Below are 13162 nucleotides of genomic sequence, written 5' to 3'. Positions count from 1 at the left end.
CGCAATATTCCTCCCCCAATATTTTGTTGATGTTCGGAACCGCGAAAACATCACATACGGCAAGAAAAGGGAAACATTGCTGCCTGAAAATTATTCGGTACATTCCCGATAGCACCGACTGCTTTCTTCCCATGCCGCCAATGGCAGAGTGCCTTCTCGGATTTTGACGCGGCCGCCATGTTTCGGCTTGTACTGAATTGAGACGAAGGTCCACATATGCAAATGCCAAATGGGGTTTGGCTTACGCGGGTTCTAATACGGGTGGCAAAGCCATGTCTGCTGTACAAGGCTTCGGAGCGGACCCCTCGTTGGCAAGGACAACAATCTCCGCTGCTAATGACACGTTCAATAACTCTGCAGCCTATGTATCGGTTAGACATAAAAGGCTGCTTCTCGCTCCTAGAATCGCAGCACTTGCCTAGCTCTGCAAGCTCGAATTGTGGAATAGTCCTTTCTCCAGTACCAAAGCCTTGTGACACAGGATATCGACGAAAATCATCAAGCTCAAGATGCCTCAACTCAAACCGTTAGTTGGAACAGACTACTACCTGTGGAAATATGTTCCATCACTGGCAGCCGCCATTATATTCGTCTTACTCTTTGGGGTTATCACGATTGCTATCTGTTGGCGAATGTTCAGAACAAGATCCTGGTTTTGTATACCATTTGCCCTGGGAGGAATATGTACGTTACCATCATTTTGCTCTGAATGTATCGGCGGTATCACTAGCTGACAATCATTAATACGCAGTGGAAATCCTTGGCTACGGCTATAGAATCCACGCACGCAGCCAGACCGATAAGGTAGTACCTTATGCCATCCAGAACAGTGGAATCCTTCTTGCGCCGGTGTTCTTCGCTGCCTCAATATACATGGTTCTGGGCCGGACAATTCGAGCTGCGGGTGGTGAGCGCTTCTCTCTAATTCGACCGAACTGGTCAACCAAGATCTTCGTATCCGGTGATGTGTTATCTCTTATGGTACAAGCTGGTGGTGCTGGCATGATGGTATCATCTGGCAACCAGAACTTGGGTCAGAACATGATAATTGGTGGTCTCTTCATCCAACTCATCGTCTTCGGCTTCTTCATCGTGGGCACTGCCATTTTCCATACAAGGATGAAGCGACATCGTGGACCAGGGCTTTCTGGGAGAGGATTCGTGCTGTGGAGGAAGATGGTGAACATGCTCTACGCATGCAGCGTCCTCATCGTCATCCGCTCAGTCTTCCGTGTCATCGAGTATATTATGGGATCGGATGCATACCTTCTCTCGCACGAGTGGACGATGTATGTCTTTGACGCAGTATTGATGTGGGGTGTCATGGCCATTTTCTTTGTCTATTTTCCAGCTGGCCTGCAACCCCCAAAAAACGACAACGAGAGTTTGGATCTGGGAGGTCACCATCTGATATCTCATCGCGCACAGAAGCCATGATCTGGAAAGAGATGGGAACCACTGGATCGGATTGACGTGTCGGAAACAGTCCACGCAACAGAGAGGCTCCTCATTCCGAAAACATAACAAGCTCGTTGAGCGTTACTTATTTCCATCATTACTTCTCAGCACTGACGATATGCCTGCAGCGTCTGTTGCAGCCGAAAACAGACATTGGAATGAAAATGACAGATGAGAACTTTGTCGCCGCTTTGAAGAAGTAGGTGTGCACCTTTTTGCTACCACGGCGGAGCACAGACTATTAACCAAGGATTTCACATCTTTTCTTCAATATGCATATCAGCACCTGCCTTACTAGGTGGCCGATAGAATATGTCATGAATGGAGGCAGGTCCACACTCACCCATGCGTTGCACTTTCCGCAACGAATACTAGCGAAAGAGTGCATCAAGAACCTTCCTGGCAATTGGAATTGAAAACATCTGCTCCAAAAACATCGACAACGATCCCATTTTCCATCAAATATCCCCCCAATTCTTCATCCACGCATTTCTTATTGGCGATCTTCTTGAGTACCGTCACTTGCGCAGTCACACATCTCCATTCCTTTACCGATAGATACTCTGCTAGAGAATGGAGCTCGGTCCATTTCCCTCCCTGGAGTTCGGAACACAGCTATGAATTATCAACAGGAGAGAGATGAGTTGAGACACCAGGCAAACCCTACACCGCGACAACAGCTCTTGAGCCTACAGCGTCACCTTGTAAAATTCTGTTTGCTCTGCTTCTTGATATACCTCACGTCGTCGGACGATTCGAACTCAAAAAGTTACCTGTTGCGCAGATGGGTGGTATTTCTAGCGAACCTCGTCAACCTGTCGGAAGTCTCGATGCACCTTGCTGGCTTGATGTTTGACTTCGGGAGTCTTCATGTGTTTGGCAATCATGAAACCACGTTCATTGCCACCGTTGGTGCTCACCTCGTGGTCACTTTGCTGGCGGGTTGAAGGGTAAAGTCTCAATAATATATCCCGAGGAGCCGAATACGTTTAACCATGCAAATTACATACTATTGAGAGTGGACACACCAGCCTTCATCTAATCATCTCAGCGGCAGAAAAACTTGCCTAGAAAGCTATAATTTTGAGACGTGGAAAGCTGTGCACCGTCACGTCCCTTGTGGGAATATGTTCAGACATTGTCAACAATCACGTACTTGAAGAGTGAAAAGCCATTGCCAAAGTTCAACAGCGTCCTTGGAGTAGCTCTCATGAATGTGCTAGACTGAGAGGGTTCTCAAAGTCCCGGAGAAATTGCCATCGACTGTGCTCCTTCCATCCTTTCGCTTTCCATTCATTGGCCTTTTTGGGGAATATATCCACATAGTCGATCAGGGTGGTATCGTGTGCTCCAACAACAAAAATGTTCTCATCCGCGTCGAACGACTGAATTTTCGTGATGGTCTCTCTCGCAGCATGCTTGTCAAGGGCTAGGGAACTCCCATCCTCTTTCTCAGATATCGAATAAAAAGGAGTCGCTTTAGGATCGTCATGCGCTTTGGCATATCCCGGATCCACTTGCGAAGACGGATGGATCTTGTGAAACAATTCTCCAAGACATGGGAAAGGGCTGAAGGAGGCAAGTTTGACCTTCTCGGGCAAGGGGTGGTACTTGTGCGGACGCAACTCACCGGCGTGGTGGAAAGAATCTGCTCCCAAGTAAATAAAAGTGTCTGGCTGGCTTGTAGTCCGTAAGAGTGCGTTAATGTGGCCTGGTGCATGGCCTGGTGCCGACAGGAAATAGAAACTACCGTCGCCAAAGTAGTCGAGTGCATCCATATCCCCGATTTTGAAGGGCCTGGACGTGAAGTCTAGCTCGGTAACCTTGCGTCCCAAGAATTCACGCTCTAATATGATAGATTCCGGATTACCAGGATATCCACCCTTTTCACTGGCCAAAACTCCTGGTCCGATAATCAACTCGGTGGTTGGAGGGAATAAGGATGGACGCCCAACATGGTCCAAGTGTGGGTGGCTAGATTACTAGAGTCAGAGAAAAAGGTTGATCGATCCAATGCGAAACTGACCTCCACACCATCGCGTTGATCGTATTCAAGTCGACGCCCGCGTCGGAAAGAATTTCCGAGACATATTTTGTGATATCATAGGTGCAGTTGAACGTCGTTACCAGGTCCCATTGCGAAGGTGCAAGGTCATGCTGTACATCCTTGGGCATGCCGAGGTCGAAAAGCACTCTCGACACCTTTCCAGCATCGTCTGTGTGCTCAATCAAGAAGGTGAAAATAACTGCATTGATTGTTTCGAAGCCTGGTATATCCGGGCCCATGAAAAGGCTAACGGGTAAGCCGTTAATGTTTCCTGAGTCGATAATTGACACCTGAACGGTACGGCTGGAGGCAGGCACGTCGATAGTCGGTGGGGTTGCCGGAGAGGCCATTTTCAGTGATGCTGATATAGTATTTTGAAATTTGTTGTATACACAAACGTTTTCTGCAACCGTCTTTTGAAGTCGAGCTTGTACTGGCAGAACTTATGCAAGTGTACAAGGAAACTATATTTAACTGAAGATAGTGGGCTGGTAGTGTCTCGTTACACACATTTATAATCCACAGAAGTAGAGGAGCTAAGCCCCGCGGCGAGAGAAGATCGGCAAGCCGCGAATCATAATTCTATCTGCCGCGGCCCGTTGGCAATGTTGCAACTTTTTCACCTGCTTGCTCTATCTGGCCGCAAACGAAATGGTCGTTGAACTAGGAAATCTTGTGAAGCGCAGAAAGGAGCCTTGGAGAATGCTTAAGAGCGTGCTCAGAAAAATTGATCCTCCATGCGATCCAGCGCTCAACGATCAGCTTGGAGCTTACTGCCGTGAGCAATTGTCAAGTGCATCTGACAATACATTTTAAAAACCTATGTGACCCCTATTGCCCTTTATACTCACCGGACTGTTTGAGATCCGCGAAAACGTCACTTGCAACAAACAAGGCATCCCTCCCAGCTGGTACGCCACAGTAGATCATCGCATGCCGGCAAGCCTCACAAATCTGTTCCTCCGTCAGGCCGTTGCGGTACGCAGCTCGAATATGGATTTTTAGCTCAGGCTTCCGGTTCAACGCGATCAACATGGCGATGTTCATCAACGCACGTTCCCTGAATTCCAAGCCCGGTCTCGCATATGCTGAGAAACAAACTTCGGCAATGAATTCGGCGCTAGTCTGAGTGAAAATATCGTCTCTCTGTTCATGCCGCTTGGGAGTTAGCCATCGTTATACAAGGATGGTCAGCAAGAGTCGGTAGCTACGAAGGGCTTCTTATCGAGAGACATGATCATATCCCTCGTTGTTCGATGATATATGCAGTGAAGGGAATATGTCACAAGTTTCCCTCCATGAGTAGATCATAGATTGGATGCTGATAGAGAGTGAATGACACGTACAACATCTGCATTGATCTTCTGAAGATCAGACTCCCCGACGAACTCTTTGACCATCTGGCGTCCAATGAGCAGATTCTCCGAAGGCTCTGAATCACTCGACATTCTTGTGGCCCGCGAGTTGGGACGCTTACGTTTGGCCTTCTTGGAACCAATTATTGGGGGAGGTGAAGTTGAGTTGATTTCATGCAGATGGAAGCACAAAGTGGCTTTACTTGTAACCGGGGGTTGAATGTGTGCCGCTCAAACTTCTCGCTAAGGCCCTTCTTTCTCAGGATTCATTGGCCGCCAAGAAAGAAACATTCAACAGTATTCACTTCGGCCGGTGTAGCAGTCAGTTGTATATTATCCCACTGAGCAAATGAAGTAGTTGGTTGACAGAGTAGCCTCGCCAACTCAAGCCTTTTCGAATCTCTCCGAGAACTACCGGCCGCGGGTTGTCCAGAAATAGCTAATAGCCACCATGGTGGAGAAGATCGGCTAGATGCGTTAAATAAAGGATCTCAAATTGGACGGTTGCCGGGCGAGTCACCGTGTCATTCCATGAGAAACGGCGTCGTTTACCTTTCTCGGCTGTGCCTCCACAATGAACGGGTGTTAAATCTCAATATTAGGGTTGGAGGTAGCCTTATACGCCCGTTTCTCACGAGAACTACATGCTTTACACTTAGTTGAGAGCCGAAAAGCAGGCCTAGAGATGCTGTTGGTCAAATCTTCGCAAAAAGGTGTAAAGTCTCCGTTTTCTATCAAAGCTTTGATCGATCGAGGTCTTACATAGACTGATTTCTGCAGAATGTAGTTAGACCATTCATCGCGAGAATAGAGGTGCAATTTCTAGAGCGCCAACATAGCCAAACGCAAAAGCCTCAAAGTGTGAAGCTAAGCTGTGAGCAAGGTATGAAATTAATGGATTGCTTGGAGGGCTATCCTAGCATTAGGGTTGAGGAGCCCGCTATATTCACCTAGCTATAGGTGGCAGAGTGCCCTATAAGAGCGTGGCGCACTTTAGGTGGTGGTGCACCTAGATCTCTCAAACAGACTAGGTCTGTACTAGGCGAGACATGTTCGACAATGGTGAACTTAACTTGTAGCCATGATAAAATAAGCAGCTCCATGTGTCGATTTCATAACGCTCGGTTTGAAACAATTCTACGCTGCCACTAGACAGAAATCGTTGTGCCCAGAGTGCCTAGGCAGTACGAGCTTGTCCACTGCGAATTTACATGTAAACCAGATATACCAACCTGTTTAACCTTGGAGTCTATCGCAATCACACCTTCTCAACGTGGTTCAAATCAGGAACCTTGTTTTCAGTGGTGACTGATTGAGCGATATCTTGCGGAAGGGCACTGTCGACTTGATGGCTGGTTCCATAAAGCTCTCCACGATCACCGAAGATGTCGGCAACTTCTTCCAGAGGTAAGCCTCTTGTGTCTGGAAACCAGAGGAACATCCAGACTGCCCCAATTGTCCCTGGGATGATGAAGCAAAGATAGAATTTCCAACCAATGTTTGCAAACGCAGTCGGTGCAGCTTGAAGCCAGATAATGTTCATCACACAAAGACCGGCCATGCCTAGCGCAATCCCTTTCGCGCGAAGGTGGGTTGGACAAATCTCGGATATGTATACAAATTCTGTACCATCAAGGCAAGCCTGGAACGATGTAATATGCACAAACAACATGGCCACTGCGGCCCTGAGTGCTGGTTGGTTCGGTGTGAGCAGCGCCTTTGGAGAGGCATATGTCGCGACCAGAGCAGCCTCGCATGCAAGACAAATCAGACAGAACTGGATGCCGAATGCCATGAGCTTGGGACGGGGAAAGTGCTCCACAAGTAGAAGGGCGACAAGTGAAGCGCCCACAGAGGTTGCGAGCCAACCAATTTGGTAGATGAATTGTTGGTTAACATTGAATCCGAGTGCGCCATAGATGGTAGGACCATAGTTGTTTAAAACTGGTGTTATTAGCATGTACTTTCCAAAACTTTTCAAAGAATCTTACCAAGTGGGCCTGTCATTTGAATGCATGCTACTGTTCCGAACGAGAGAATAGCTCTCTTTCGATAACTTGGTTGTTTAAGTAAAGCCAAGTAAGAAGATGGCAGCGTTCGATCAATCCTGACCTGGTATTCAATCTGGACCAATTCGACTTCGGCCTCCTCGGGGCTATGCAGCTTTTTCAACACCACTGCTGCCTCGTCACGGCGGTCTTGCATGAGAAGCCACCTAGGCGATTCTGGCAGGAATGGCAAAGCCATGAGGAGCAACACTGCGGGAATAATGTTGACAGCTTGCAAACCTCTCCAGGATGCGGAGGTATTCCTCAACCAGAACCCATATCCAGTGGCAGCTGCCGTCATGTAGCCGATGAGAAGCATAGTTGCGTGAAGATCAACAAAGATGCCTCGCACGCTGGGAGGCGCCACCTCACTGATCCAGACAGGGACCGCGGACACCAGACTGTATGCTGCCATACCAGCGAAGAATCGGAAGGCGATGAACATCTCTATGTTGACGCTGCCGGCGAGCAGTGCCGCACAGATAACAGTGATGGTTGTTGGGATTGCGATGCCGACCCGGCGGCCCCAGCGGTCTGAAAAGTAAGACATCGTGAATGTACCAATGAGCCCGCCAACTTGATACATGCTGCCAGTAAGACCGATCAAGTCTTTGGCGTCAGTTCGGTCAGCCAGACCCATTGATGCGATCCAACCAGGTTGGACAAGAGTCGTGGAGATGACCGAAGCAGAGTAGCCATATGCTATAGATCCAAGACCCATAACGAGAATATAGACAACATTGATCCATCGGAACTGTCGTTTCTCCGAGTGATGGAAGAACAGCTGGGTATTACCCGGCTCAGAAACTGCCACAGACATAGCTATTGTAGGAGACAAAGTCAAAATATCAGCTAAATATTAAACAAAGGCGAAGGAGCCAGATTTTGTCACGGCGGGAGTATCAAAGAAAGAGACCTCGAGCGTGAGGACAGCATGAATCTTTATAGTCGTGCCGAAAGAGCTTCCAAGTTATCACAACCGCTGGTCATTGTGGCGTGTCATCAACAACATGGTTTGAGCCTGCCGATCAGTAGGGCTGGACTCACTCACGCCAATTCCTCCGCGGTCGAGGCCTGTTACACTGGGGTTTCTCTTGAGGTCGAGACCGATGTCAGCGTGAAGTCTTCCGACGAGCACGAGTACAACGGGGGCAATTTCGTGTTAGCATTCCCATGTGGAGGTTTAGCGTCCATGTGGACTTGGAGCCTAGGTGAGGCTAGGCGAGTTGCGGGGGTTGTCAAAACAGCCAAGTCTGGGGTTGGTGTCAATGCAAATCCATGATCAATCCCCAAGATGGTTCAGTGTCGCTCATCTGCTAGAAATTGGCCATGAACTTTCTCGTGCTAAGGTGTGTATGCCGCGGCCCAGGCGTATTGTTGTGGAGTACTTACTCTACACAAGGCCGAGACCGGGGCCGCGGAAGGTAGACACGGCTCAACGTATGCGGCTAGTAAGGTCGAACTGATAGCGCTAGTCCGTCCAGACCATACTTAGCAGGCCAGGGAGAGGGACTTGAAATCCTAAAGGCGTCGATATATTGAAAAATAGTGTCAACTTTAAAGGCATGCCTGAAGCTGCGATATTGACCCATCGATACTTCGACTGCTGGGGTGACACAAATCTTTCCCAGGACATAGGTCTGCGGTCGTACCACCTGCCATGAGGGATGCTTGTTCTCTCGGACACTTAGTAATCGCTACTACTGAGGATGAAACTCCTGCATCGAGAGCCTGAGGAATCAGGTAGAGTTTTAAGTGAGCATTAAAATCTAGTTGTATACTTCGAGGCTATCTACTTTTGTTATATTTCAAGCAGTAAGAAGTGTTAGAGTTTTAGGTGCACCGCCACCTAGAGTACGCCACACGGCGTACTCCAGAGTGTCCAGCCACCCGTCTTATACACCCTACCACCTGTAGCTAGGTGTATATAGCGGGCTCCCTAGTCCCAAGGTTACAGGCAGCGCTTAAGTATTCAATTCACTTTATACCTTGCTTATAAGAAGGTAATTGATAAGTATTTTGAAGGAAGTTTTTCCTACGATCGAATAGTCTTTATATTTACTACCTACAACTTAGACTCCTAGTTAGATAGCAATTTAGCCTCAATATTCTAAAGCCATACACAACAAAACCCTTCGGGTTTACCATAGACAATGATGTCTTCTATAGAATAAAGTATTTCAGATCAGGAGTATCGCCCTTCTTTCGAAGTACCATTAACGCTATATTGACACTTCCCTTTCATGAGACAGCTGTACTCCGCTGGATGACCATTGTCTTATTCTCCTAAACATTTGACAATTCCGTAATACCAAAGCTTCGAAATTCCTGCAACGATGCAATACGATGTGGCTGGATCTCTTCGTTGTACTTCTTGTCGACAAGGACAGACTTGAATGCCTGCCAGGACGCGTATTTGACAATAATGATGAGATCCCAGCTTTCGCCTTCTTCGGGCACAGCAACGATCTGGGTATGGGCTGTGCCCAGGAAAATCATGGAGACTTCCAATCCCATCTCAGTCGCTCGCTCGACGAACATGTCTTTGTATTTGACATAGGCTTCTCGCCCTGTCATGCTATCAGACCTCGGGCCCCTGTAATTGCTCGCGTATCTAGCGTGTGGCTTGAAATTCATCAAGTTCATCATGATATATGGCCTGTCATTCGGGATGACACTGGTGGCAGCCTCGAGGTCGCCCAGATAAAGCTCAGAATTGGTGGTTGCCATTGCGCGCTTGTATAACGTGCTGTGTTATTGCTCTTAATTATAATACGAGGTAAGAAGAAGCTAACGTCGACGAAGATATCTTGCAATATGGAACATGCTAAGATCAACAACGTCTCTCAGCGTCAACACACTAGAGGTTTGTAATTCGAAGCCACGACCATTGATTTATACCGTACTAGGATGTTGATTAATTACCATCTGGCCACCGAGTGAAAATGAATGATTGCTCGGCAAAACCATCTGGAAGTTTGCATCGGAGAATCAGTCGCCACGGTTTACGGCATCGGTTGCTCGAAGGATCGTAACGCGGGCGCTGTTAGTTGCAATTCTTACAATGGCTTGATGAAAGTCCCTGATTTGGCCGACTTCAGTTAGGCTAGCTTTGATATTACTTGTGTTTGGTTGGGAACCGCGGCCTTTCAGACCACCTCGTGGCAGTGAATCCACTGTCATCATGGGGAAAGCGCACTTTCTCTTGCCTTTGTCAGCTGGACCATTGAAGCCATGGCCCATGGGCGCACGAAATTTGCAAGAGAGTATAGTTTTGCTCGGATTGGGCGCTGGAGCCCCGTGTGCGGATTTCTGGGCCAGGCTTGTTCCTTCTTGATCCCAGGGAGTTCATGAACGGGAGCATATTCATGCTAATGTCTTCTTGTACCCGATAGCCCTTTGTGCTCGCAACCGATCATATTTTGTCTGCCCATATCAACAACCTCCCTGTGCTACAGGCATTGTCTCGAACGTACCAGAAAGAGGGGTTGGGCTTGAGTGTATGAGGAATCCATTCCATTGTTGTCTATGATCAAATCTATATAGTTCGAAAGAAGAGGTGTTCCGGCTACACCAATCACTAGAGAAATTGGTCATCCTGAACATGGCTTCAGCCTTTCCACTCAACCTATGCTTCGTGTGATTTGTGTTTAATAACTCCAGTCTGCACCTGCAGGCACCATACTCCTGGAAAGCACTCATGGCGCCTTTGCGCCATATTCACGTTCTCCCACTGCCTCGTACCAATCCAGGGCTCCAAAAGAAGTGGCCTCATGAACCATGAACGTACCATCATCTGCGCCGTGCCAATGAACCCCTCCAGGCTTGCACCATACCACATCTCCTACCCCAATACGTTGAGGAGCTTGTCCTTGGTCGCATACCCATCCAGACCCAGCAGTGACTTTCAGCAATTGGCCCCCTTCGTGGCGGTGCCAATTTGTCCGGGCTCCAGGCTGGAAATTGACGTGCACTACGGTGATGTTGTCCCCTTTCATCACCGGATCCAACCAGACCTTGCCTGTGAAGCAGCCCATCTGCTCAGAATCAATCGAATTTGCGCCCGCAGTTCGGCCATGCCGAGTAACCAACGAAGTTGGGGTTTGGATCGAGGTATCCCTGGACTTCAGGTCAACTTTGGCCGAATAAGACATTTTGCTGAGAACGTCTGCTGATGGAAAGAACAATGTTTGGTGAAGCTATGCAGCACAGTGAACGGTGAACCTATGCTGTCTGTCTAACAACAAAGCTTACGCCCGATTTTGTAATTTGCTAAGTCCCACTTATACTTTTTCCATCTATTGCAACCATTCGGGCCGCGGCTCGAAGCCAAAACGTTTGACGGCCAGTTACCTCAAGCACCTGACACTGTGTCAGACCCCGCGCCCTGAAGGGCCCGCAATGACACAACAACAAAAAGACGTATTGCAATGAGGAGAATCCAGATCCCATCAACAAAACACAGGTATTAATGTTCCTCAGCCCTTTGATCAACCCAAACATCTGTGCTAACCGAGTCTGAATAGTGTATACTGAGACGATCGTCGTGAAGACAATTGGACCTTCCAGGTGCTGGAAAACTTATTACTCATTACCTCCGGTCGTATCCTAGCCTCACATTTCTACGATTCTGGCCCACTACAGTCTGTAAGCCGGACCACGTGAATGCATGTATCATCGTACTCAAAGAGTAGATCTTCTTACCGACTCCCAGTAACAGGAATGGCGGCCAAAGTACCAGCAACAATGCTTGCATGGCAGAAACATTTCCCCAGCAGACAGCCAGTGAGTGTTCAATTTCAGTTGACGTGGCAGATAGATTGTGATTGTTCATTTATCGCTATGGGCGACCATCTAAAGGACATGCGAATACAGGTTCGCGTAGAAGTTCCCGTCCCAATCCCAGTCAAAGACGAGATACTGGTGAAGATTCATGCTGCAGGTGGTGAGTGCCCCAGCAGAACGCTTTTCTGCTCCAAATATCTGAGACTGAGCTGAAGGTGCCCAGTATGTCATAGTGATGTTGCTCTGCGGGACATGGAAGTATTGGCCCCGGAGTGGCCGCAAGCAGAGTCCAAATTCACCTACGTTGGTGGCCCATCCTTTTACTGTTTGGGTCGAGGCGAAAGCTGCTTTGATACTCTTTCCTTGTATTCGGTTTCGAACAGAGACTGATGCGCAACATGTTCTCGATTAGGGTCACGAAGGCTGCGGTGAAGTGATATCGATGGGACCAGAGGCCAATTTATTTAAGCGTGGTGATATTGTCGCAGTGATAATAGTGCCTGGGTGCGCCGAAGCTGACTGCTCTGAGTGTGTGAGTGGCCTGCCTCAGCTTTGCCGACAAGGGCCACGTTACGGAGGTGGACAAGATGGATTCTTTGCGCCATATGTCAAGGTCACTGAGAGAGCAGCCATCAAGTTACCTCCAAATGTCAGCGTGGCTGCGGGTGCAGTGGCAACCGATGCTTGCATGACGGCCTACCACGCCGTTGTTGGTCGTGCCCGCGTCACACGTGGTGAGACAGTTCTCATCTTTGGTTTAGGTGGCCTAGGATTCAACGCCTTGCAAATTGCGCTCCATCTAGGGGCACGAGTGATTGTCTCGGATAAGCGACAGGCTGTTTTGAATGAAGCTAAACGCATTGGTGTCAGAGATGAAGATATAGTTTCTCCCGATACTGAGGAAATCGGTGAATGGATCCGAAACAGAGAAGTGCGAGTGGACAAAGCCATCGACTTCGTTTCAGTACCAGCCACTTTTAGCGCGGCAACTGACAGTGGTAAGTCGTTTTTCTGTCCATGATTCCGTGTCAGACAAGCAGTCTTACCTTTACGGACTTTAGTGCGCCTGGGCGGTACTGTTGTCAGTGTAGGACTTCTAAGCTCCGAGCTGAATATAGCAACTTCGAAGATGGTCAGAAGGGAACTTACAATCTTGGGAAGTTACGCCGGGACTATTTCTGATGTAAAGGCGTGTTTGGACTTGATATCTCAGGGCCACCTTGTCCCACAGGTGGAAGAAGGAAGTATGGGAGATTTCCCAACTATCCTGGAAGATTTACATCATGGAAAGTTCAAGGGTCGAATAGTGCTGATTCCAGACAACGATGTCTAAAGTCAAGACTCCCGAAGCAAATTCCGTCTGCTATGTAGTGTTGAGGCTAGTCCCAGAAATTGACTAGCATAACTTCATATTGTCAGCTCAACTTCGATTGAGACATAGAGATCACGCTCAAAAAGTCAGGTACCAC

General features: G+C 48.3%; 6 protein-coding genes across 6 annotated transcripts; 2 read left to right on the top strand and 4 right to left on the bottom strand.

Annotated features, from left to right (window-relative positions):
• Positions 1 to 509: 509 nt before the first annotated feature.
• LTR84_006527 (uncharacterized protein) lies at positions 510 to 1437 on the top strand (the record flags this gene model as incomplete). The annotated part of the gene is made up of 2 exons (XM_064850088.1): positions 510 to 684; positions 752 to 1437. The coding sequence occupies 2 exons, from the start codon at positions 510 to 512 to the stop codon at positions 1435 to 1437; spliced, it is 861 nt and encodes a 286-aa protein (XP_064702975.1).
• Positions 1438 to 2666: 1229 nt separating this feature from the next.
• LTR84_006526 (uncharacterized protein) lies at positions 2667 to 3855 on the bottom strand (the record flags this gene model as incomplete). The annotated part of the gene is made up of 2 exons (XM_064850087.1): positions 2667 to 3432; positions 3485 to 3855. 2 exons carry the CDS (start codon positions 3853 to 3855, stop codon positions 2667 to 2669), a joined length of 1137 nt encoding a protein of 378 aa, XP_064702974.1.
• A 481-nt stretch (positions 3856 to 4336) lies between these two features.
• On the bottom strand, positions 4337 to 4953 carry LTR84_006525 (uncharacterized protein; the record flags this gene model as incomplete). The annotated part of the gene is made up of 2 exons (XM_064850086.1): positions 4337 to 4663; positions 4852 to 4953. The coding sequence occupies 2 exons, from the start codon at positions 4951 to 4953 to the stop codon at positions 4337 to 4339; spliced, it is 429 nt and encodes a 142-aa protein (XP_064702973.1).
• Positions 4954 to 6118: 1165 nt separating this feature from the next.
• On the bottom strand, positions 6119 to 8570 carry LTR84_006524 (uncharacterized protein; the record flags this gene model as incomplete). Its single annotated transcript, XM_064850085.1, has 3 exons — positions 6119 to 6804; positions 6852 to 7730; positions 8564 to 8570. The coding sequence occupies 3 exons, from the start codon at positions 8568 to 8570 to the stop codon at positions 6119 to 6121; spliced, it is 1572 nt and encodes a 523-aa protein (XP_064702972.1).
• A 624-nt stretch (positions 8571 to 9194) lies between these two features.
• On the bottom strand, positions 9195 to 9638 carry LTR84_006523 (uncharacterized protein; the record flags this gene model as incomplete). The annotated part of the gene is made up of 1 exon (XM_064850084.1): positions 9195 to 9638. The coding sequence occupies one exon, from the start codon at positions 9636 to 9638 to the stop codon at positions 9195 to 9197; it is 444 nt and encodes a 147-aa protein (XP_064702971.1).
• A 2497-nt stretch (positions 9639 to 12135) lies between these two features.
• LTR84_006522 (uncharacterized protein) lies at positions 12136 to 13026 on the top strand (the record flags this gene model as incomplete). The annotated part of the gene is made up of 2 exons (XM_064850083.1): positions 12136 to 12691; positions 12755 to 13026. The coding sequence occupies 2 exons, from the start codon at positions 12136 to 12138 to the stop codon at positions 13024 to 13026; spliced, it is 828 nt and encodes a 275-aa protein (XP_064702970.1).
• Positions 13027 to 13162: the final 136 nt, after the last annotated feature.

This window comes from Exophiala bonariae (assembly GCF_035927105.1).
Source record: "Exophiala bonariae strain CCFEE 5792 chromosome Unknown scaffold_25, whole genome shotgun sequence".
In the NCBI taxonomy this organism is placed as follows: Eukaryota; Fungi; Ascomycota; class Eurotiomycetes; order Chaetothyriales; family Herpotrichiellaceae; genus Exophiala; species Exophiala bonariae.
This window is presented reverse-complemented; position numbering and strand designations above follow the sequence as displayed.